This window comes from Cibotium barometz, chromosome 33, assembly GCF_041138505.1.
Source record: "Cibotium barometz isolate CiBa-2024 chromosome 33, ASM4113850v1, whole genome shotgun sequence".
In the NCBI taxonomy this organism is placed as follows: Eukaryota; Viridiplantae; Streptophyta; class Polypodiopsida; order Cyatheales; family Cibotiaceae; genus Cibotium; species Cibotium barometz.
Window position 1 is genome coordinate 22620394 of NC_141078.1, and position 25096 is coordinate 22645489.

The 25096-nt window shown below is 43.3% G+C and overlaps 1 protein-coding gene across 8 annotated transcripts in view; it reads left to right on the forward strand.

Moving 5' to 3' along the window:
• Positions 1–1627: 1627 nt before the first annotated feature.
• The window catches only part of LOC147619394 (ARM repeat superfamily protein), a 165785-nt gene continuing 142316 nt past the window's right edge, over positions 1628–25096 (forward strand). For 4 of the 8 annotated variants that reach the window (XR_015261847.1, XM_086773025.1, XM_086773030.1 and 1 more), the window contains exons 1-3: positions 1639–1988; positions 16147–16311; positions 16506–16595. Coding sequence is in view for 6 of the 8 variants with exons in the window: in XM_086773025.1 (XP_086629151.1) it covers positions 1797–1988; positions 16147–16311; positions 16506–16595 (447 nt within the window). In the remaining 2 variants the exon portion in view is untranslated. Of the gene's footprint in view, positions 1989–16146; positions 16312–16505; positions 16596–25096 lie in introns of all 8 variants that reach the window. The other 4 variants (XM_086773028.1, XM_086773029.1, XM_086773027.1 and 1 more) reach the window with 4 other exon arrangements.

The following is a 25096-nucleotide window of genomic DNA, read 5'->3' on the forward strand; positions in this document are numbered from 1 at the left end:
AACTCTGTACGTACAATAATGTCATGGGGTACTGATGGCTTACTCTTGATCATGTGTAATAACATCATCACATGTAGGCTCTCTATGTTCCTCCACTCATCCTTTCCTAGGCCTGTCCCCCTAAAGGTTGCACCATACATAACTGCTAGTTGTACTAAAGTGTCAAAGAGCCAACACTTAGTACATGGCTCTTGGGAATGTGCTTAAAAACACTATTTCCAGACGTCCTAGAGAGGTATGCCCCCTCATTAGGCAGTTGATAGTTGTGGTTATGCAAAAATTGGGACTTGTAAAAGTGACTCCAAGGTATATGTACTTATGCACAATCTCCACTAGGGCCTCTCTATATAAAAAAGATAATCATGAGGTGACCACATAAGATTTATTAAGGTGACATCATAAGATATGTTGAAGATCACAACCTTAGTTTTGCCTAAATTGATCTAAGGTTACTCTCCCGTAAAATTGTCAAATGCATCCAAGTGTTTGTGTAAACCCTTGGCTAAATTTGAGATCAAGTTAATGTCATTGGCATGTGGCAATATGGGCATTAGGGTCTAGGCCAATGGTGAGCTTCTGCCTTCCAAACTGTCTTCCAAACTATCCACAAAGCCTGCAATTTGTGTAGAGAGAGAGGGGTAGAGAGAGAGAGAGAGAGAGAGAGAGAGAGAGAGAGAGAGAGAGAGAGAGAGAGAGAGAGAGAGAGAGAGGTAAACTCTTCTTTGCACTTCGGTCGGCACAGACGGAAAGACCTGGCATGCACCACATGTACCTTAGAAGATTGATGCTATAAAAGACGTGCAAAAAAAAACCTTCAAAATGAAAAACATAGGTGGGCGGAATATATGCCCCAAATAATTAGCGTGCATAATTTTTAACAAGGAGTATATCCTATGGATATTCACGAAGGCGTGCCTTTATTGAGAGAGAGAGAGAGAGAGAGAGAGAGAGAGAGAGAGAGAGAGAGAGAGAGAGAGAGAGAGAGAGAAGTGGCCTAGAGAGATAGAATATGCACCCAAAATCTTTATTTATTCATTAATTAATGAATGTTCATTTTTACTAAGGTGCACGAATGTTTCATGAGATAGTCGAACGTAAGAGAAAATATATATGAGAGAATCTACTGTTTATGGTAACAACACGAGTATCTCTATACTCACGCGAGAGAAGAGCTTTCATGCTGTCCTTACAGGGATCGTGTGGCAGGCATCAGTTTAGGCCCCCTCTCTCAAAGATTTAAGAGCCTTGTCTCTCTTAGAGTCTGTATCACCGGGAGACGAGCAGGTGAGGGTAAGGTGGGGGAGGCGACTAGGCTAGAGGAAGTAATCAGGGGAGGGGAGGATAGGCAAGCTCTCTCTGTGCACAGTAGTTGCATGGAAAGGTGAAGGAAACTGGGTAGGCGCACGGGAGGCGACCATGCGCGTGGAGGGGAGGGAGAGAGGGAGGAGGTGTAGGCACGGCGAGGAGCGGAAGGTGGGGGAGGCGGGTGAAGCGAGGTGAGCAGGAAAGAAACGATGCAAAATAAATTGTGTGAATATACTGAATAGGATACCAATATCATCATCAAGGGGTTCTAAAATAATTAGATAGAAGTGACCATTTTAAAGCTTAAATTGAAGGGTTTTGTACCTAAAAATAGAAAGATAAAAAAATGGAAGATGGCTACCTGATTCAATAAATTTTTCTACTATTGTGCTTCCATTGTGCCTTGTCTGAGTGCTGCCCTATTTTGTTCGAAATTGAAAAATTCCTCGGTTGAATTTTGGCATTGGCTCTTTTGAAGGAACGAATATCAAATGTTTCTGGGAGTGAAGGCAGTGATGGCGGAGGCCGGCGATGGCGGTGGGGAAGAGCAAGAGGCCATGTTGGAGCGCTTGTTGACCCGTCTCGCCCTTACCGACGATAACAAGCTGGAGCCTGTGCTGGCCAAACTACTACCTTACGCGATTTCGTGTCTTGGAACGCCTCGGCAATCCACCAAGCAGAAGGTTAATTCCCGACTTAAATAGGATGCATCGCCATGACTAAAAAAGGTAGATGCTTGTCTTAGAATTAAAAAAGCTTAACTACCCAAGAGCCATCGTGATGATGTCCGATGCATGACAAGGATCCCAATGGATCAATGTTAGCCTGAAGATTTGTCACATTATCTGGTGGAATGTATCACAGGAGATTAATGAGAGTGAGAACTCTAGAAATGACAAACTTACATCTCAAGGACATTGCTTGGGCTTTGGTAAAGTGGAGTCTATGAAAAAGATTTACACTTCTTCAAATACTTACCATTGAACATGCTACTTTGCAAGACAATTTTGCATGGTTCAAAACCTAAAATGTAAGTTAGGAAGATCCAAAGGTTTGCTTTTGTGCACGAAGCTATTCAACATGTAAGTCCAATTGGGAGGCCAATGGAACAAGGTGGAATTGCCATGGAATCTTGTGTCAAAGCATTGAGTGGAGATGTATACACCAAACTGAGATGTCCAAGTAATGGGTGTGTGCAACTAGGCTTGACACTTAGATTTGGGGCTCTCATGAGCTAGAATGGCAAGTAAAAGCTATAATGGCAAGTGTAGAGCTGAGCGACAAGTGTGTGGCCACTTGTCTCACTTTGGTCCACTATCTTGCCACATGTCCCAATTTAAGAGATGGCTCTTCCCCATAAACCTCATCACTAAAAATATCTCAACTTATAGACCTTCTATCAAAGGTGCTTTAGCAAGTCTCCCCATTTGTTTAGCTTACGGATGTAATGATGCGAACGGAATTTCCATTGGGGGTTGTCCAAAAATAGTAACCCTCCTAGATTTTAGGAGTGCGTGTATTCCACCTTATTAGAAATGTATGTGAGCACCATGTAAAAACATGTTTCAATGCTAGATCTCTTCCAAATCCTCGGGAGCTTGCCATACATGCTTTTCACTTGACACTTGAGCTTCAATGCCCATTTTTGTGTCCAAGAAACCGTCTCGAGCGCTTAGACCAAGCTTCATGCGCTAGATCTTTTGTATTGGATAATCCCTCATTCCCAAAGCTTGTACTTGTAATATCCATAAGCTTAAAGACAGGATTATACTTTGATAATGAATATTGAGCACCTAGGTTCTTGATGATAGCACAATGTAACGGAGATGAGAGAGAGAGAGAGAGAGAGAGAGAGAGAGAGAGAGAGAGAGAGAGAGAAGAGATAAGTAGGCATTTGTTTATGGTATGTCCGGTGGCCCGACAGGTTTGGGATTATATATCCCGAATTTGGAGCACATGTACTAATACTCGAGTTAAGTCGAGAGAGTGGGTTTTTACTCGGATGCCAGAAAAGGATGTTGCACGAGAGCATCACCACATTTTCAACTTCTTTAGATGGATAGGAGCAAGGCATATTTGGCTGACTCGAAATGCTTTCATTTTTGATGGCCACACTGGTATTTGAGGACACAATGGTCGTGTTCGGGGATTACTGCTATGGCAGCTGTCTTGCATGGTTTTAGCAAAGGTCATCTCTGGAGACCAGGTTGCACCTTGGTTACAGACCATTCGCATGGAGTCTTTAGTCTATAGAGGGTAGGATAGATTTTGCATGTGTTGTTATGGGCGGGAAAGTAGCCATGAGGCTCTGTGAAATAATACATTAATACAATCATCTTCACGAAAAAAAGAAGAAGAGAGAAGAGACAAGGGCTCCCACCAAGGACTGGTGTATTTGCTTTATTAAATGATCTAAAAGACTGACTTCTTGGAGACCTTCCTTGGCTTGAAAACAGCAACCTAAAGATGACCTATTCTTGACCTTCAAGTTCACCTTTGCTTTAGTCTCCCCTTGGCTATCTTGGCCCTTGGGCTCTTCAGCACTTTGTAAATAGTGAGATAGATTAGTCCTTTGCTATCTATTGCTTATATTTGTCTCCCATCTGCTGATGGGATTGTTGTCTGCTGATATTTGCTTCACGACCTGTTTAAACTCCATAAACTATTTGTATTTTCACACATGGCCTCTTGGGCTGGCCAACAAGCTGTTGTTTTTGCTGGTTGCTTGGGCATGGGGGCCTCCATGGCCCCTAGGGTAGCTCTAAGCACTGCCCACCTTGTAGACAAAGATGGGGTAGCCCATAGGGTTTCCCCTTTGCCTACATGCCCACATACAAATGTATGCTTGCAACAAGACTCCTTATACCTAACACTGGTGTCCCAGGCATAGCCCGATACACCTCTACATCATCCCAGAGGGTGATTCACTGAACGGACACGGATTGCTCCATGTGCGGGACATGCACACCTGATCATGACCATGTATGGGACTTGTACACTTGACCATGACTATCTGGTGGACTCCTGGTTGACTTGGATCCTCCAAAGGAAACTTAGAACTCTCTAGTTTGCCATGGTACAACAGTTGGTACAACGCCTACAGTGGTTGGTATAGCAGGTACAGCAAGTACAAGGGTTGGTACAACAAGTACAATGGCTAGAAATCATAATAAAATGATTAAATACCCTTGCCTTCAGTATTTCTTCACAATGGAAGCCTTCAAAAGAGTCCCCACTTGAAGGCTACCCATGAAGAATACCATTGTGAAGAAATACTGAAGGCAAGGGTATTTAATCATTTTATTATGATTTCTAGCCATCATTAGGGCAGCCTGTAACGGTGGTAGAGGCTAGTGTGCAGCAAGAGAGCCTCTATTAATGAAGAGAGAGGGCTCCAATTTATAGATTTGGGACTCCCATGAGCTAAAATGACAAGAGAAGGCTATAATGACAAGTGGAGAGCCACACAATAGCTGAAGTGACAAGTGTGAGGCCACTTGTCTCACTTTGATCCACAGTCTAACAAGTGTCAGGCCACTTGTCTCACTTTGGTCCACTTTCTTGCCACATGTCCTAATCTAAGAAATGGGTCCTTCCATAAACTTTATCTCTAAAAATATCCCAACTGGTAGCCCATTTGTCATAGGTACTTTAGCAACTCTTGGTATTTGCTCAATTCCAGACGTAATGATGCAAATAGAATTTCCATCGGAGTTAGGCCAAAAATAGTAGCCCTCCTAGATTTTAGGGGTGTGATCCTTTTTGTATTCGAGGATAATCCCCCATTCCCAAAGCTTGTACTTTCCAAATATTTGGGTCCACTAGACCCCTTCCATACTGGGAAATGTCTAGGCTGGTGACATTGTCCCTAGCTTCTTAAAAGTTGTCCATGCTTACAGATGCAAAGACCAGGCCGAGAAATAGAAGACCGATTGACTGTGCACGTGGATGTAGAACGTCCATTGGATTTGAGCGCAGATAGCATACCAAATTCCAGTCTACTGATACTTGGCATAGACATAGTCCCCTGCCAACATGGTGTTAGTCCACATGACCCTTGGCGTAGACATAAGTCCCCTGCCAACCAGGCGTCATGTCCACTACTCCATGTTGGTACTCTGACCACACCTTGGAGGAGAGGTGGGCTCAAGTGTGTAACATAAAATAAGAATCACTCACAGGCATAGATATCCTGGTGCTCCATAAACATTTCTACTACATGTAGTTTATAGACATTTCGGCCACCAATAGTTTGCAGGCATTTTGGGCTCCAATTCACACTACCCTCTCAAGTGTCCATGTTCCCTTCCATTTGCTCTCTATTGTTCCACCCACATATGGTAGAAACAATCTTCAAGAGAGCACGTAGGACAAGAGAACACTACACAGGGTATATTGTGCTTGATACTACTCTTTGAAGTGCCCATGATCCCTTCTATCTACTCTCTATTGTTCCACCCACACATGGTAGAAACAATCTTCAAGAGAGAATGTAGGACAAGAGAACACTACACAGGGTATGTGAACCATGAGTTCCATAAGTCCAGTGCATCCCAAATAAAGGGAGCCAAAAAGAATAATCCATCCCAGTAAAAGGGAGCCATAAACATAATCCATAAACCTGAGGATGGATCCAAATTCCTAGAAAAGAAGTCCAAGAATCCATAGATCTGTATACTCAGTGCTGACCACACATCTTGGAGTATTGGTGGACTTTTATCCATAAAAGCATCATATCCATGAGATATCCAAATATTTCTGTTTCTTCTCTATTTTTTGTTTTTTGTTTTTTGCTTTTTGTTTTGATTTGTTTTATTTTTTTGTTTGTTTGTTTTTGTTTTTTGTTTGTTTGTTTGTTTGTTTGTTTTTTTTGTTTTTGTTAATGTCTTAATTAAAAGTCTTCGTTTGATATTATCTTTTGATTTCCTCTTCTTAGTAGCTAGGTTTGTTAGTTTATTTATTTTTGATCTTTCAAATGCTTTGTTTTTGTCTTTGTCCTTCTTCACTATTATTTCTTTCTCAAATCTCTCAATTCGTAAGTTCAGATTTTTTTGACCTTATGAAGGTATATAAACTCGGACAGATTCGTCCATAGAAATTGCTTGTGAGAAGCCCAATATCTATATAAATCTCGTCCAAGAAAGAAATCTCCATAGATATAATCCATCCCAATAAAGGGAGCCATAAACAATGTTTCCTTGAAACCATCTCAAGGCAAACAATAACACCTTTCTTCTTGCATGGCTATACAAGGTTTAGTGAACATCAAAAGCACTTCACAGTAAATAGCAAAAGCACCAACTTTGCAGACTTAAAGTATACTTAGCTTTTCTTTGCCAGGTTGGTCATGAGCCAAAAGAGCTAAAAGAAATATCTCCTCACTATATCCTTAAGATATCCTGAGATATATCTCCATATAGCTTGCCTGTAAGCTTGATAATATAATCCACAATATCCATATGGAAAGAGTGCTAAACACGTGCACTTTAAGCCAACTCCATACTTCCAAGATAAAATTTTATGGATTCATAAATCCTTAGATCGACAAGCTATCTACTACTCATGCTCTTGCTTCATAGGCTATGAAGCAGCTGGCCATGCTTAATAGCAATGATGGTAAGTGTGGTCCCCACTTGAGATCTTTCTTCCTTATTGATAGAAGGAAGCCTCCGGTTCCAAGAAAGCCTATGCTTTGATACCAATGAAACTCGCGGTGCCCGGGGGACTAGGACGTTTGACACACTTGTTGATACCATCAATGCATATTAAAACATTTAAACATGGCCACAACCTTAACACATATCCATCATCACTTTGCATAAAACATAAAAGCTGGACAAAGCATCCACGAATGCTGAAAATGGAGCTTGCACATGTGACACCGCATAGAGGCCGGAATGCCCCCCCCCCCCCCCCCACAAGGAGAATAATATCATGTACAAGCTTTGAGGGCCTTACTCTCCCAAACCGTGAACACACGGGCTATGATCAAAAGAAGCCCCCAAATACCATGAATGTGTGTAAACCACGTCTTCCCGTGAGGGTACTGATCTCCCCCATCATCACGGGTCTTCAAGATGCCATAAGTGAAAAACTCAGTTGAAGCAAATAATATACCATATACATCACCATGAACAAGTCGGGCAACACCATGGGCAACCAAATCAAGTCAGGGTAGCACCAATAGAGCTAGTACAGCAGCTACAGAATTTGAAACAGTTTGTACGTCCTCCACTCAGTCGGTACATGTACCATGGTTGGTACAGCAGGTACAACGGTTGGTACAGTGCCTTCAATGGCTGGTATAGCAGGTACAACAAGTACAAAGGGTTGGTACAAAAAGAACAGTGGCTAGAAATCATAATAAAATGATTAAATAACCTTGCCTTCAGTATTTCTTTGTGATGGAAGCCTTCAAAAGAGTCCCCAATAGCCAGTATTCTTCATGGGCAGCCTTCAAGAGAGAAAGAAAGAGAGTAGTCATCATTAGGGCAGCCTGTAACGGTGGTAGAGGCTAGTGTGCAGCCTGTAACGGTGGTAGAGGCTAGTGTGCAGCAAGAGAGCCTCTATTAATGAAGAGAGAGGGCTCCAATTTATAGATTTGGGGCTCCCATGAGCTAAAATGGCAAGAGAAGACTATAATGACAAGTGGAGAGCCACACAATAGCTGAAGTGACAAGTGTGAGGCCACTTGTCTCACTTTGATCCACTGTCTAACATGTGTCTGGCCACTTGTCTCACTTTGGTCCACTTTCTTGCCACATGTCCCAATCTAAGAGATGGGTCCTTCCATAAACTTTATCTCTAAAAATATCCCAACTGGTAGCCCATTTGTCATAGGTACTTTGGCAACTCTTGGTATTTGCTCAATTCCAGACGTAATGACGCGAATAGAATTTCCATCGGAGTCAGGCCAAAAATAGTAACTCTCCTAGATTTTAGGAGTGTGATCCTTTGTATTCGAGGATAATCCCCCATTCCCAAAGCTTGTACTTTCCAAATATTTAGACATCCTGGAGTCCACGAAATCCCTTTCATACTGGGAAATGTCTAGGCTGGTGACACGTATTGCCATGACATGCAGTCGAAGTGGGAGCATTATCTTTCTTTGGTTCAGGCCATCCTAAAGGACATTCATTCGTCTAGCATTTGTCGGACTCCGTATGATGTAGCATTTGGCCGTCGTTTCTTGTCACTTCTTACGAGAATGGTGTCACCGTCCTCGATGGAGGCCAACAAGACCACTGAAACTTTTTCATAGATCATTGAGTCCGTCAAGGAGCTCCTTGCCAAAGCACAGGTAGCCAGGCAAGCCAACAAGTCAAGACGAGATGTCAACTATAAAGAAGGGGATTGGGTATATCTCCGGATCATGAAGCAAAGATTGAAGCAGGTGAGCAAACATTGTCCCAAGCTCTCCTTTTGTAGCTTCGGACCTTTTTCTATCATGAAAAAAATCAGTGATATCTTCCATGAAGCTTAAGCTTCCAAATAGTTGAACTATGCGCAAAATGTCTTCCATGTTTCTTGGTTGAAGTCCTACATTGGGGAAGCTTTGCAAGATATTGCAGATGAGCAACAACCGTGTCACATGCACTCTGCACTGTAGTGCATGGTGACAAGATGACTCATCATCATCAGTGCAACATTGTACAGTATTAGCACCCTTTAGGATGATATTTGTCGTATGCCGTGACCCCATTGTAATCCTCAGTCCAGGATACTGTCAGGCACGAGCTACGTAGGTCATTCCTTAGCCATAGTGAGTCAGTCGGTTAGTCAAGTCCCTTAACCCACTTGAAGAGATTCATTCATGCATGTAGAGTCAGTAGAAACCTTAGGGTTTGCATTAGAAAGCACTCTGCATATTGCATATCATTCATCCATTGCACATAGATCATTGCAGAAGCCTTGAAACAGCATCTGGTATCCTTAGGATATTTATTAGTATTTATTTGGCATTTTTTCCATAATTTTCAGCATTTAATACCAGTTATCCATCATATGCAAGTCGTGTAGCATTTAGTGTCCAGTCGACCAGCATTAAGTGCCAACCCACCAGCCCTCAGATTAGTATAAATAGGCTTGCTTTACACCATTCGTTCCATCATATCATAAATCAGCCATCAACGTTAGAGCCTTCAGCACAAGGAGCATAAGCGATTGATCATTCAGTCCTAGATAACCTCAGCCTTGAGCGTTTTCAGTCCACAGCACAAGGAGCATCAATGCATGGAGCATTCAGCCATTCTTCATCAAAACGCAGCATCTACAGCATTCAGTCCGTAGAAGCACTTCACTACCTTGCATTTTCAGCATCTAGCAACATTCAGCCCGCATACAACTCATCGTTTTGCTTCAGCCACTTTGGTGAAGGTAAAACTCAGCATTCATATTCATTTCAGCATTCATTCACAGCCTAGAAACAGTCCCAATCAGCCCTACTTCAGCCTCAGGTTTGCAGCCTTCCCTCATTCCACTGGTAAATTCTCTCTATAGATTAAGACTCCTCTTGATTAAGTAACATTAAGCTTCACACACTCACAATGAGTTAACTACTCACTAAGCTATAGAATGAGTTTGTGAGCTTGCACATGATAGACCATAACACACAACATTCAGCACAAAGCAAGATTAGAGTCTACTAATGTAACATGTGGAAGAACTGCCTGTCGTAAGAACTATGCAAAAACGCAAAGATGAACAAAGAGAAGAGAGAGATTTGTTGCTGAAACAGTGTTTTCTGTATATATGTATCAAGATGTACATAGATCCTAGCCAATCATGGTCTTCAAAAGGTAACATCTATGCCTATGACCTGTCCCACCTATGAGGGATGAGATGAATACTGACTGAACTGCGCTTGCGTATTTATAGGCTCATGGAGCTTACCTGTACCCGATTGGCTATCGGCCAGGTCCTTGGACAAAAAGAACTGGTAAATGCCTAAAAAGGCTCCCAATCAAAAGAACTCGTAAAGGCGGCCTGAAAAGGCTCCTAATCATAGCCAAAATAGAGAGTTAAGTATGTCAACATCTGTGCATGTGACAACTAAGCATGAGAGACACAAGAGATTGTCCACAAAGGATCCACTAAGCTTATATTGATCATCACCAATCTTCTACACAAGAACTCCTCTCTCTCACACCTTCAAGTGAGTGGTGGAGTGGCTCATTATAATCTCACCCCTTGAGGAGGGTGCCAAAAGATGCCTTGCACCCGTTATTTGCCTTCCATAAATGAACCCACCCCTCTACATGTGAGTGAAAGAGTGCACAGAGCGGAAGCAAAGTGGCACTAGAATGTGCTGAACAGAGAGTGCAAGAGAGAGAGAGATATGGAGCAAACTATGCTGAATATACTGAACCAAAACAGTCCCAAGCAAGAGACAGTGATAGTCTCATAAGTGAGGGAGCCAAGGAAGCCTGAGAAACCGGCTTGGTGAACAAATCTGCAGCATTCTCCGCGGAAGGACAATACTCCAAACGCAAATCTCCAGCAAGAACCCGTTCACGAACATAGTGATACTGAATCTCAATGTGTTTCGTACGAGCATGAAACACAGGGTTCTTGGCGATGGCGATGCAACTCTGATTGTCACACCAAAGAAGAGTAGATCCGGTAGGAGGACAGCCAAGCTCCTCCAATAATCTCCGCAACCATATCGCCTCACATGCAGCATAGCAAACTGCACGGTACTCCGCCTCGGTAGAGGAAAGCGCCACAGTAGGCTGCTTTTTACTGCTCCAAGAAATGGCTCCAGACCCAAGTGAAAAAACACAACCAGTGGTCGAGCGCCGTGTATCTGGATCTCCAGCCCAGTCTGAGTCAGACCATCCAACAAGAGTGCGTCCTTGGCCATAAAAGATGCCAAAATCCAGAGTGCCACGTAAGTACCGAAGAACTCTGAGAGCACACCGCCAATGCTGCTGACGGGGTTTGGATGAGAAGGAACTCAATAAACTGACTGCGAAGCATATGTCCAATCGGGAGTAGGTCAACCATACCAAACAACCGACGAGAACCCGATACTGTCCCTGATCAGTCCCTGGAGAAGCATCAAGTGAAGAAAGCTTCTCACCAATATCCAAAGGAGAAGATACTGGTTTGCACCCAGTCATCTGAAATCTGTCGAGAATCTCCCGAGTGTACTTCTGCTGAGAGAAGAAAATGCCCTTCGAGGTCTGCCAAATCTCAAAGCCAAGAAAATAGTGCAAGAGGCCCAGATCCGTCATCTCAAACTCTGTCTCCAAAGCATCCATAACAGAACGGATCCGCACAGAATAAGAACCTGTAAAGATGAGGTCATCAACATAGACCACAATGATAACAATCAACCCCCTCTCAAGGAGGATATAAAGGTTCGAATCTGCATGAGAACGGCGCAGGCCGAGCTTCTGAAAGAACTCATCAATCCGCTGGTACCAAGCCCGCGGAGCCTGCTTTAGACCATATAAAGCCTTCTTCAGCCGGTACACATGATCCTGTTTGCCCGGAACAACAAATCCTGGCGGCTGATCAACATAAACCTCCTGTGTAAGCTCTCCATTCAAGAAAGCCGACTTGACGTCCATCTGGAAAACGGGCCATCTATGATGTCCTGCAAGTGCAAGAACGGTACGAATGGTAGTCATCCGGGCCGTTGGAGCGAAAGTCTCATCGAAGTCGACACCAGGGCGCTGAGCATAACCCTTGGCAACCAACCTCGCCTTGTGCTTGTCCAAGCTGCCATCAGCTCGGAACTTTGATTTGAAAATCCAACGCACACCAATCACCTTACGCTGCAGAGGCCGAGGCACCAAAATCCAAGTGCCATTCCGTTCGATAGCATCCAGCTCTGTCTGCATAGCATGACGCCAAGACTCATGTGAAAGAGCCTCGTCTACAGAAGTGGGATCAGAAGGACCATTAATGATTGTAGACATAAGAGCATAATTAACAAACATGTTGCCCTCATGAATTTGTTTCCCTGAAACTCTGGAAGAACGCCGAAGAGAACCAGGCGGAGGAGCAGAAGGAAGCTCACGTAACCCAGAGTCACGAACTGTCTGATAATACCAACCAGGTACAGATCTGCTCGAACTCGCCGGAGGAGGAGCAGGGTCATCATCATCTGACTGAGAATCCTCAGCTGGAGGTGTAACAGTAACAGCGGGAGCAGGAGGAGGAGTAGGAGGAGGAGAAGGAGGTGCAGGAAGAAGAAGCTCACCACCCCCCTCTGAAGATGTAGGAGTCTCGTCGAACACCACATCACGGCTCACAACAACTTTACCGGCTTGAGGATCATAAAGACGATATGCCTTGGACACAGTGCTGTATCCGAGAAAAGTCATGCGCTGAGACTTCGAGTCCAACTTGGAGCGGTGCTCCTTAGGCACATGAACATACGCCGTACATCCAAATATCCGGAAATGAACAACGGAGGGCTTCTCACCATGGAAAGCCTCATATGGAGTTTTGTCGGGAAGAGCAGCAGTAGGAGACCTATTCTGAATGTAGACAGCAGTGGAAGCCGCCTCAGCCCAGAAACGTCGAGGTAATGAAGAATGCTCAAGCATAGCACGGGCCATCTCCATAATGGTCCTATTCTTCCTCTCGGCAACTCCATTCTGAGATGGAGTATATGCTGTAGTAAGCTGTCTCCGAATGCCATGTGTCTTGCAATATTGCTGAAACTCCTGGGATGTAAACTCACCCCCTCCATCGGTCCTGAGAGCCTTGACCGAGTGACCGGTCTCTTTTTCCACCTCGGCTTTCCAATCACAGAAGTGATGAAAAGTCTCATCCTTGGTCTTCAGAAAGAAAACCCAAGTATATCTGGTATAATCATCCACCATCACGAGCATGTACAACGCCTTACTCAAAGACGCGGTACTCATAGGACCACATAAGTCTGCATGAACGAGAGCAAGTGATGTCGAAGATCTGTGTGTTGACTCCTTCGGAAAGGCGGCTCGGTGCTGCTTCCCCTGTAAACAAGAGGAACAAGGAGAAGACGGAGCCTTGATGGTTGGTAATCCATCAACCAACCCATCCTTCGAAGCTCGCTGCAGAAGCTGATAGCTCAAATGGCCAAACCGAGCATGCCAAAGAGCAGAAGAAGCACCAGAAGAAAGCAGAGCGGTCAGTTTGTAGAGACCACTATCTTGGACTCCCTGAGCCAAGATGCTACCAGTCGCTTTATCACGAATGGTAATCTCATAACGGGAAAAAATCACCTCCGCACCGTGAGCTGTAAGAGCACTCACTGACAAAAGGTTAAAAGCCAAATCTGGAATATACAGAACGTCAGAGAAGTACCTCTTGTCCTCTTCAGAACGGAAGATGGGGATAGTGCCATGACCATGCACTGGCACAGAAGAAGAATCACCCAGAGTGATCTCGCCTGATCTGGCAGTGAAGTCCTCGAACCAATCTCGATGGGGTGTCATATGAGCAGTAGCACCACTATCAACAATCCAAGACCGTGACTGAGAAGTCACAAGAGCAAGTATACGCCGAGTACCTGCTAAGAGAAGTATTCCATCATCCTTCTTGGGTTGAGACACCGCCGTTGAGGAAGAGTTCTTTGCTGCTTCATCACGCTTCTTCTTGTGACATTGGGGTGACTTGTGACCCTTCTTGCCACAATAGTGACATTCAATGTCCTTATTCTTTGAAGATTTGTTGTCTTTATCCTTATCGGAATCCTTGGAGTTCTTGTCAGAACCCCCTTTACCTTTCTTTTGTTGAGACTTCCCTTTATCTCGTGCTGCCAAAGCTCCATCAGGGCCACCAGAGGTGCCAGTCCGCTCCTCAAAGCGAGACTCTATCTGCATAATGGAGGGGAGAACTTCCTCCCAAGTAACTGGAACAGGACGAGGAGAAGAAACCAGAGACTGAAAGTATGCATCAAACCTCTCTGGAAGTTTGGAGAGCAGCCGAATAGCCATATCCTCTGTGGAGATGTCCTTGCCACAAACAGCAAGCTCGTCCCGGAGATCTTTCATCTTCGAGATGAAAGCAGATAAAGATGGAAACGCAGAAACTGATAAGTTCATAAGTTGCTTTTCCAATGCCAAAATCCGACCCGGAGACTTAATCTCATAGAGATCTGCAAAAGCCTTCCAAACTTCATGTGCAGCATCAGCTGTACGCACATGAGAGAGAACAGCATCCTGACAGTTCAACATCAGGAAGGAGTAAACACGTCGATCATTCGACTGCCAAATATCAATCTGTGCCTGAGTCACACCACCGGAAGAAAGGGTGGGAGGGGTGGCATTGGCTGGTGTAACAAGCCAATCCCAGAGATCCACGCCACGCAAGGCCGATTTCACCTTCACCTTCCATAGGGTGTAGTTGGAACCATCCAACTTGGCAGACTCCGCAAACATATGAAGAGAAGTGGGAGCAGCCATCACAAGAGCTTGGGCTCAATCTCAAGAAATGCACAATCTCTGAAGAAAAAGTGTCCTTCACAGGTACCAAGAGTGCCACCAAAGCCTGCAACACCACAAGCCCCCTCTGCAAAGGGAAAGAACCACTGGAGAGGAAAACGCAGCAATAAAGAAGTGCTGTCCTGTAGAAAACAGGCCGCCTGCAGTCCAATCTCCAAGTGGGCAATGAAACGCTGATCTCCAAGAGCCAGACGGCTGAATCGGTGAAGCCAATCTGAAGAAAAACTGACCAGCAGAGTGCTGTCCAGAAAACGCAGCAGCAAAGGCTATGGATCTGGAAGAAAACGCAGAGGAGAAGGTGCTGAAAACAGGGCTGAATCTGGGGCAGCAGAAAGGTTGCTAAACCTAGAGCGATGATACCATGAAAGAGTGCACAGAGCGGAAGCAAAGTGGCACTAGAATGTGCTGAACAGAGAGTGCAAGAGAGAGAGAGATATGGAGCAAACTATGCTGAATATACTGAACCAAAACAGTCCCAAGCAAGAGACAGTGATAGTCTCATAAGTGAGGGAGCAAACAAGTACAAGACTATGAAAAATGAGAGGCCAGCACCCACTATTTATAGTGGGGAAGAGCTGGCCGACTGGAGCATGGAAACAGGCCGACTGGAGCTGTTGGACATGGCTCCCTAGAAAAATGCCAGAATGGCTGGGAAAAATCCCAGAAAAATACTAAAAAAGGGGTGGCCAGCCCACAAACAAGGGCCATGCAAAAGGGGACCAAATGGGCACCATACAGAGCAGAAACTGGGGATGAAAGTGCTAACAGTGAGCTCCCCAACAATAGAAGATGTCCCGCCACATGGGTTGACAGCTCATAGGTGAGTTGTCATCATTCTAGCCCTTCACACACCTTAGTTACTCAACCTTAGACTATAGCACTAGACTTCCACCCAGGAAAATAATGTGATGACCCCCACTAAGGTACTAAAGTGACTTACACTCTCAAGGATGCTTGGGCACCCTTTGAACAGTCTGGCCCCCTGAACAGGCCATGCAACACCTAAGCAAGGCAACTGGGATTACACTCTAGTTGTGAACATGTCCCGGGTATGAAACACCAGTCCAATTATGTGTAATACCCCATCTTGTGCTAGGGAGACTTGTACAAAGCCGTTATTCATTCTGGTGACAATGACCTCGTCTGGTGTCAAAACTGGGATGCCGGTAAAGGGGGCTCAAATATGGCTGCTGTTCGTAAGGGGGGCTATACAAACTAGAATGGGTCGGGGACAAAATGATGGTGGTGGAGCATTGAATTTCAACATTCTCAATTCTGTAGCTTTTAGAAAACACTGTAATATACAGGCAGGCAGCCTGTGCAGTAAATTCATGTTTTAACTTAATGAACACACTGGAATTTAGAATGTGCATATGAGTGAATTAGTGATAAACCTTTGCAGGTGATGGACATGCTCACTCATATCAACAAAAGAGTGAAAGATCAGCCTTCTATCAAACTTCCTCTGCTTGATTTGCTAAGACTGTACCAAAGCGAAAAGGCATCACCTATGGTGAAGAGCTTCTCTTTGGTTTACATGGAAATGTCTTCTGATCGGCGTGCAAAGGTACCCAGCATTCCTTTGGGTGTTACATTGATTAAACTCCAGAAATTGTCTAAAAGATCTGACATCTGTTGAGTTCCAGATAAGAGATTGGGCCATTCCTGGCTAGCCATGATTAAATGGCCAGGTTAAGAATAATCTTATTATTATATCTCAGGAGGAAAAGAGAAATTTCATGCTGTGAATGAATTTTCCAGGGTGAAGCAGATTTGGCTCCAGAACTACTGGAAAACTTATCCAAAGTCTCTCCACAACATCAAGATATTCTTCTTCGAATGACTGCAAAGGTATTTTGCCATTCCCATAATTTTAAGCTGCGATTGAATATGCCTATCTTTGAGCAGTAATTGAATTTGCTTTAGATAAGAGGTAGAACTAGGGACTAGACCTTGATTTGATTTACCTTGAAAATAACAGTGGTGCTTTTCACCTAATCAGCTGCCCTGATAATTCACGTTTCTTTCGATAATAAGAGTAGCAAAAGTGATTATACATATATATGTATATATAGATATACACAACATATACATACATATATATATATATGTGTGTGTGTGTGTGTGTGTGTGTGTATACGTATATATACAGATGCACACACACACACACACACACACACACACAGAGGTGTGTGTGTGGCACTCTAGCGCGGGAGTATGAGATCTGCCTGCGCAGTGTTGCTTGCTGCCTGCTGCCCTCTGACACTTCTGCAGTGCCGGCCTCCAGTCATCCTCTACTGTGTCTGCTGCGCTGGTAGACTTCTGTCGTCTGCGGCCTCTACAGCATCGGCTGTCTTTACCTCCTGCTGCCAGTTGCTGTCTCTGCAGCCCTGTGTGTTTGCCGCCTATTGCCTGCTCCCTCTACTGCTGTTCATTTAATCTTCCTTTTCACCTCTTCTGGGTACGACTGTGCGCCCGCGCGCACGTGCGTGTACCCATCCTCTTTGTCTTTCCTATTCCTATTGCTTGGTGGATGTTTTGTGGAAGGGGTTTACTCTGTAGGAAGAGGTTTCTATGAGGTTATTTTCACTGAATCCAAGCATAAACAAATGCTGTTGGATTAGTTGACTTTGTTCTTTGGACAACAAATAGTGCATGTACACCGTTTTCGCCCACCAAGGACTCATAATTTTATCAAACACAGGTGCCTTGTATGGGTTGAAGTGGTGAATCTCCCAGTTTATATGCGCCTTGCATTGTCTTTTCTGACGGAATCATTGGGTAAGGTTGTATGTCCTCCTAGATCTTCTAGTAGTGTTAATAGATTCTATATCCTTTGGGATATAGACAAACAAACCCCTGATAGGGCTCCAATGGATATTTCGACACAGGAAGTTTTCTTTAAGCTTAAATGGGGAAATTTTGTAGGTTCTTGCTTTACTTGCAAGAAGTTTGGACATATGCAATCAGAATGTCCTTCGCTTTTATTGGGGCCGCTTGTAGCAGCCATGCTCTCTCCTCAAACTGCTCCTATGCCATCTATGCAAACTCAAAAGAGCAAGAATGTAAATCATTCACAACATGCAGGTTTGGATAAAGGAAAAGCAAAAGTTGCCTCGGCAGGCTCTCATGTGATGAATGTGAAAGTTAAAGATAAAGCTGACTCTGATACATGGCAGACTCCCAAAAAAAAAAAAACCTTTTAGATAGAGACCCTTGGTCTCTTGTAATTGGACGGAAGGAGCTTCTACATCTGCTTTGCCTACCCTTGTGCCAGACACTTCAGTAAATATGTCTATACCAATCCGGTGTTTTACTTACAATATACAAGGCCTCTGTGATGTGAATAAATGGAGGCTGCTTTGGTCATATGTAAATACTATGCATCCCCATGTGGTTTGTTTGCAAGAGCATAATCAGCATAGTTTTGCTAGAAGACAGGGAGTCTTTTCTGGATATCAAATCTTCTATGCAGGATCTTGATCTTTTTCTGGTACCCTCATAATGGTTAAGCATGATTTATAGCCTGTATTAGCCCAGAATGATCCGAATGGCCGTTGGCTTGTGGTACAATGTATGATTAACGGAGAACTCTATGAATTCGCGAGTGTTTATGCTTCGCAAACTTCAGCATATAGAGCTGAGATGTGGCGCTCCTTACACGCATACCCATGGATTTCAAATGCTTTCATCACAGGGGATTTTAATAATTCTCTTGACTTTCATGATAACACCTCTCACCGCTCTCATATGATGTCCTCTGAAAGGCAAGATTGGATGTAGACAATGACTTCTTTGGATACATGTCATTTGTAGACACAGCTCATGCTGTAGTCAAAGGGTTATACTTTTCATCATAATGCTGTTTTGCATTACTGGGCACGTTTGGATAGATGGTATCTTCTGAATGCTGCTCAATATGATGCATACACATGTACGATGTGGATTGATCATATAGCGGGCCTTTCTGATCATTCACTAGTATGGCTTGCTCTTTGCTTTGGCATAGCTGACAATGATTGTCCCTTACCTCATAAAAGATTGATCATGATTAATAACAATTATTTGTCGCATGTTCTTTTGGCTGATTTGGTACATACAGTTGTGCATCCTCTTCTCATGCACATGCAAGAGGATATAGGTTTTTCTTGGTTCAGCTTTGTACGGCGAATGCAAGCCACAATACAAGACTATGGAAGGTGGTATATGGGAGAGAATAGAAGACAAGTTGAACAAGCAAAATTGGCAATACAAGAGTACACTGAAACCAACCATTCTAGAGAGCTGAATAATGATGAGCAGCAGCTGTTAACACAAGCTGAAATTTGTCTTCATGATGATGATGAACGTAAGCTTATCAAATGGCAAACTAGGGCGAGGGAGAAGCCATTGCTTGATAAAGGAGGTTGCTTGTCATAATCGTTTTCAAAGGTCTTCATGCTTTCAAGCAAAAGCAATGCATTATAAGAGTCAAAAGAACAGATGGTACTTGGACATGCACAAAAACATAGCTTGCAGAGGCTTGCCATGATTACTTTTCTCGCATTTTTGCTGTCCCTCTCCCGCTTTCAAGACATGTTCTTGATGCGCGAGAACTTTTCTTACATCAGGTTATGCCTATCATTACATGCGAAGAGGTTGACAATATGGATTAGCCCTTCACAGATGTAGAACTGGATGATGCTTTAAAAGGCCTATGTAAATGGAAGCCTCCAGGTTGGGATGGTTTGACAGTGGAGTTCTTTGAGATGTTCTGGGATATTTTGAGATCACCAATTTTCCTTATGGTGAATCATTGGTGGAATGTTGGATGCTTGCCATCCTCATGGAAAGAAGGCTTGCTGAAATTATTTCCCAAAAAGCAACTTTGTGAAGCCATATCAGATTGGCGTCCTATCTCCTTAAAGGTGTCCTACATGCAAGTTTGCATGCAACGCAGCATGGATTTGTCCCTTGAAGACAAATCACTGACAATATAGCAAATGTGTATATTGGCATTGAATATGCGAAGTATACGGATCAGGATGTTCTTATCATGTAGGTGTTTATAGCTAGGGCTTTTGATACGGTACAATGGGAGTTCATAGCTAGGTTATGGACAGAATGGTATTTGGGTCTAAAATGAAAAATGTCATCTTTTGGCTTTATCAAGAGGGATCAACTAAATGCATTTTGGGTGGAGAACTTTTAGCCTCGTAGTATCTTGTGGTATCTTTGACAGGGTCGTCCGCACTTTTGTATGCCATTGCGACTCACCCAATGCTCCTTTACATGGACAGATTGACAAGAGATGGACAACTACATGGTCTCTCCATGGCTGATGGTACACAATTTGTGGCATAGGCATATGCTGATGACTCTTTCTTTTTTCCCAAGAATACAGAGGGTGATGTAAGAATTCTTATGAAAGCACTGTCTCTCTATGGTTTGGCTGCAGGATTACATGTAAATTTTCAAAAATCAAAGTTGCTCCTTTTGAAAGATTACGATTGGCATAAGTTTTTGTGGCCGGGTTAGATCATCCCACCTAAAGAGATAGTAAGGCATCTTGGTTATTTGATTGGTTGGAAATTGTCTTTGAAAGATGAAACTCAATGGGTGATGGCGAAATTGCACTCTAAAATAGAATATTGGAAATTATTTACATGGCCTCTACATGTGCGATTGCGTATATTACAATCAATAATCATAGCATATGTCCAGTTCTATCTTCCGCTCTTACCTTGGTCGAGCAAACAGATTGATAATTTCATGTTTAGAGCAATGGAATGCCTGTGGGAAACCAAGGCAGATAGAAAAGGGTTACGTTTGTTATGGCAGGACGTTATCTGTTTGCCAAAATGCATGGTGGGCTCAATGTCCTTAACATTCATTATCATATACTGGCAAGGAAAGCCACTCTTCTATCTGCAAGTCAAGCCATGGGGCATGCATGTTGGGAGCTCTGTGCACTTACATGCAAACATATGTATATGGACACTAGATCATCAATTATGATGATATAATCTTGGGGCATTTTCATGGTTGTATTCCAGGCTCTCCATATTCGACTGCTCGAACATCTAGAAGAACTCCATTGTCAAACCATCCCAGCCTGGAGACTTCCATTACCTACGCCTTTCAAAGCATCATCCAGTTCTACATCTGTGAGGGGCTCATCCATAATCATTAATGTTAGTCTCTTGGCGTGTAATGATGGGCATGGCCATAACTTGATGTAAGAAAAGCTCTTGTGCATCAAGAGCCTCTCTTGAAAGTGGGAGAGGGAAGAGGATGTTCTGCAGTTTGAAAATCAGCCATATTTTTGTGCGTGGAATTCTTTGCATCATGTGCAGACAAAGAATCACCTCTCACTACTGTCGCCCACATCCTTCCTACTCTTGTAATATTGCCTTAAGTGTTTGGCACACGAGCAGGCGAAGTAGATGTAGAGGCTCCTTCCGTCCAGTTGGGAGAGAACAGGGGTCTTTGTCTAGAAGACATTGTTTTTTTGGGAGTGTGCCATGTATTAGAGTCACGTTTGTCTTTATCTTTCACATTCATCACATGAGAACATGTGAAGGCAACTTTTGCTTTTCCTTTATCCAAACCTGCAGGTTGTGAATGATTTACATTCTTGCCCTTTTGAGTTTGCACAGATGACAATGGCATAGGAGCAGTTTGAGGAGAGGGCATGGCTGCAAAACAGGCGGCCGCAATAAAATCGAAGGACATTCTGATTGCATATGTCCAAACTTTTTGCAAGTAAAGCAGGAACTTGCCCCATCTAGCTTAAAGAAAACCTCCTGTGTCGGAATGCCTTGCATTTCAATATCCATTGCAACCTTGTCAAGGGTTTGTTTGTTTTTATCCCAATGGATACAAAATCTGTTAACACTGCTAGAAGATCTTGGAGGGCATACAACCTTACCCAGTTATTTAGCCAGAAAAGGCAATTTACGGCGCATATAAACTGGGAGATTCACCACTTCAAGCCATACAAGGCACCTGTGTTTGATGAAATTCTCATAGTCCTTGGTGGGCGACCAAGGGTACACATGCACCATTTGATGTCCAAAGAACAAGGGCGACTTTTCCTACAGCATTTGTTTATGCTTGGATTCAGTGAGAATGACCTCATAGAAGCCTTTCGTTGCAGAGTAAACCCCTTCCACAAAACATCGACCAAGTATTGCTTTTATCCATTGGCCAACATCTACTACAGCAGGCATTTTACTAGGAAAAAAAAGGAATACCGCTTTTTGAGATAGTCTCGTAACAGGGTCGAAGAGTACATGACTAGGGATTTTCAAACAGAATTCCGGCACAGGCGCATCCCATGCTTGTCAGATGTCTACAAAGCCTTCCTAAAGAGGGTCGCAAAACTGTTGTTATTCGGGATTGGCACAGTGGAAAGGTTGCGAATCAGAATGCAATTGTCTGCGTTTGGGATCAACAGACAATTCCCCTTTTATGGTAAGTAGGTATAGATTGGGCCATGAAGAAAAAGAGAGGAGAAACACACGCGGAAGATACAAGAGGCACAAAAAAACAAGAAGACACACACACACAGAAGAGGAGGGGGGAGCAAAGTAAAAAACTAGAGAAGCAAGCACAATATTTAACACAGAAGGAAAAGGAGAGAGAAAGAGAGAGGGTGCACACAGATACAGAGTCACACACACACACACAGTCGCACCTAGAAAGATGACAAATGGAAGATTTAACAAGCAACAGCAGAGGGAGCGGGTGATAGATGGTAGGCACACAAGAACTGCAGAGATAACAACTGGCGAGAAGTGAAGGACGGCAGCCAGAAGGCGGCACTGCACTGCACAGGGCAGAGGCAGTAGGCGGTGTTGCAAAGCTCCATAGTTTCGTGCGTGCGCGTACACACACACATACACACACTCACTCCATTTGTGCTCATATGACACATGTAATGGCACAAATCGCATGATATCCTACTTTACTAGGGTTCTTTACTTCTGCAACTCTTTCACATTGGACCTATGAGTTGTTGCGACTCTGCCGCTCCTCTGTACACGAATGTTCATCATAACCCTACAAGGGATGGTGATGGGCAGTTATGTTTTTGTGGCAGTTGCTGCGACTCTTCTCTGCCTCTGTACACGATTGTTCATCATAATCTTACAAGGGATGGTGGTGGGCAGTAACTTTCTTGCGGCACTTGCTGCTATGAGGGAGATGGAAGACTCCTCTGCTCTTCAGTCATGACCCATATATTAGAATGGAGGTGGGTTCTTTTACTCACTTAGCCTGTCTACCTTCTTATTGAACATTACAGGATGTCTCACCCTTGCCTCTGCAGGGGATCCTTCTACCGAGGTACACAAGTACTTAAGAAAACCAGCAATCTTCAATTCTCAAATCTCTAGCTCTAGGACCCTATTGAAAATGTTGGTTGTCCTTAACTGACTCTTATTTGACTTAGGTTTGACTAAACTGATTCAGTTGATTCAGCTGATTGAGATCTCCTTACCTCTGTGTCCTTTGACACTCACAGACCTTCAAACACTTTAGATCCTACAAAGATTGAACACTACAGTCTCTTATCTCACTTTAGCTGACCTTTAGCTATCCTCTGAATCTTTATTGATACAGTCCGACACCTTACCCTCCTCAACTTGAATCAACTGATGCTTTAAAATGTCTTCTTATGTCAGATATGACTATAAACAACCCTGATCTTCAACCCTATCTCCTCAGCTGACCTTCTCTGACATAAGAAGCTGACCTAAACTGATCCTAGCTGACTCTCAATTGACCACTACCTGACTGTAATCTGATTTAGCTAATTGCTGCTGACCTTTGTTAGATTCTTGTTATCCAGACCCTTAGATTTTCCTCCAAAACCAACAATCTTCAATCCTCAAATCTCTAGCTCTAGGACCCTACTGAATTTGTCAATTGTCCTCTACTGACTCTTATTTGACTAGGTCTGACTAAACTGATTCAGCTGATTTAGATCTCCTTACCTCTGTGTCCTTTGACACTAACATACCTTCAAACACTTCAGCCTTCAGGTTCTATAAAGATTGAACACTACACTTTAGCTGACCTTCAGTTATGATGACTACCTGAGTGCTATTTGGTTCAGCTGATTGATTTGACTCAGATCTTTCCACTTATGTATCCTCTAAGGCTTAAAAACGTTTCAAAACCTTAAATCTTGCAAAGATTCAACCTTATAACTCCTAAACCGACATCAACTATCTTCCAGTTGACTCTGTTAGATATCCTTTAGCCCACAAATTGTTTGACTGACTTAGACTGACGACCGACTGTCAAACTAGACCTAAAATAGCTTCCTCTCAACCCAAAAAGACTAACTATTCTTCCACACCCTCAGCTGACGGGTTCTGACACTCACCTGACCCTGTTGGACACTGATGACTCTCAGTTAATGCTATCTGAGTCAAACCTGACTCAACATACTTCAGATCTTCACTCACAAGTGTTTTTACAGTCTTAGTGAGATTATTACAGTCTTATTGAGTTTTGAGAGTCTGTTTCAGATCGTAACATCTTATTGAAACCTGCAGGGTTTAGCTCTAGGAGTGTTGCTCCTTAGAAATTGTATGTAGGTTTGCTAGTTACATAGCAATGAATACTTTGCTATCTTTAGCTCACTTGGGCTACTCGTACTGAGAGGAAGTACACCCCCCTTTCACCTATTGGGTCTGGTTCTGTTCAGGTCCTCCTTCTATGTATGTAGCAGGATTTCAAGATTGATAGACACACATTGGCTCTTAAAAAATTCATTAGATCTGTAAGATATTAATGAACTTGCTAAATGGAGGTTCTTTTAATGATGACTGTTGGATAAACACATAACAACTGGATGTATCGGTACATGCGGTGTTAAGTGCTATTTGGACTTACATAATTTAGCTTGGTTAGGCTTTTTTGTTTTTAACTTGTGGAGATAGGGTGACATCTGTAACATGTGTATAGGTCCACTGACACCTGTAATACGCATTTAGGCTAACAAATTGTTTTGTGTGTTTATATTGATGTGTTTATATTGATGTAGGTAACAGGACCTACCTTCTCTTCTCTTGCGGTTAATTTCAAACAAGCTTCCCTTGCTATTTTAATTTTATTTCCACTAGATGCAACTTGTTATCATTGACCCTAAAGTGTACATGACTCATAGTTGAACTTGTTTCATGTATAACATTTCTTTAAATCAAGATGGTATGGCTTCATGAATAGTTTTGTCTATTCATATGTGGATATTGTATATGTTTTAAACTAGCAACACACACCTATACACAGGGTTGGCCTTAGGGCAAACTTGGCCTACCAGTCTTGATCCCTTTGGTCAGTTGGTAACTACTCCCTCATTG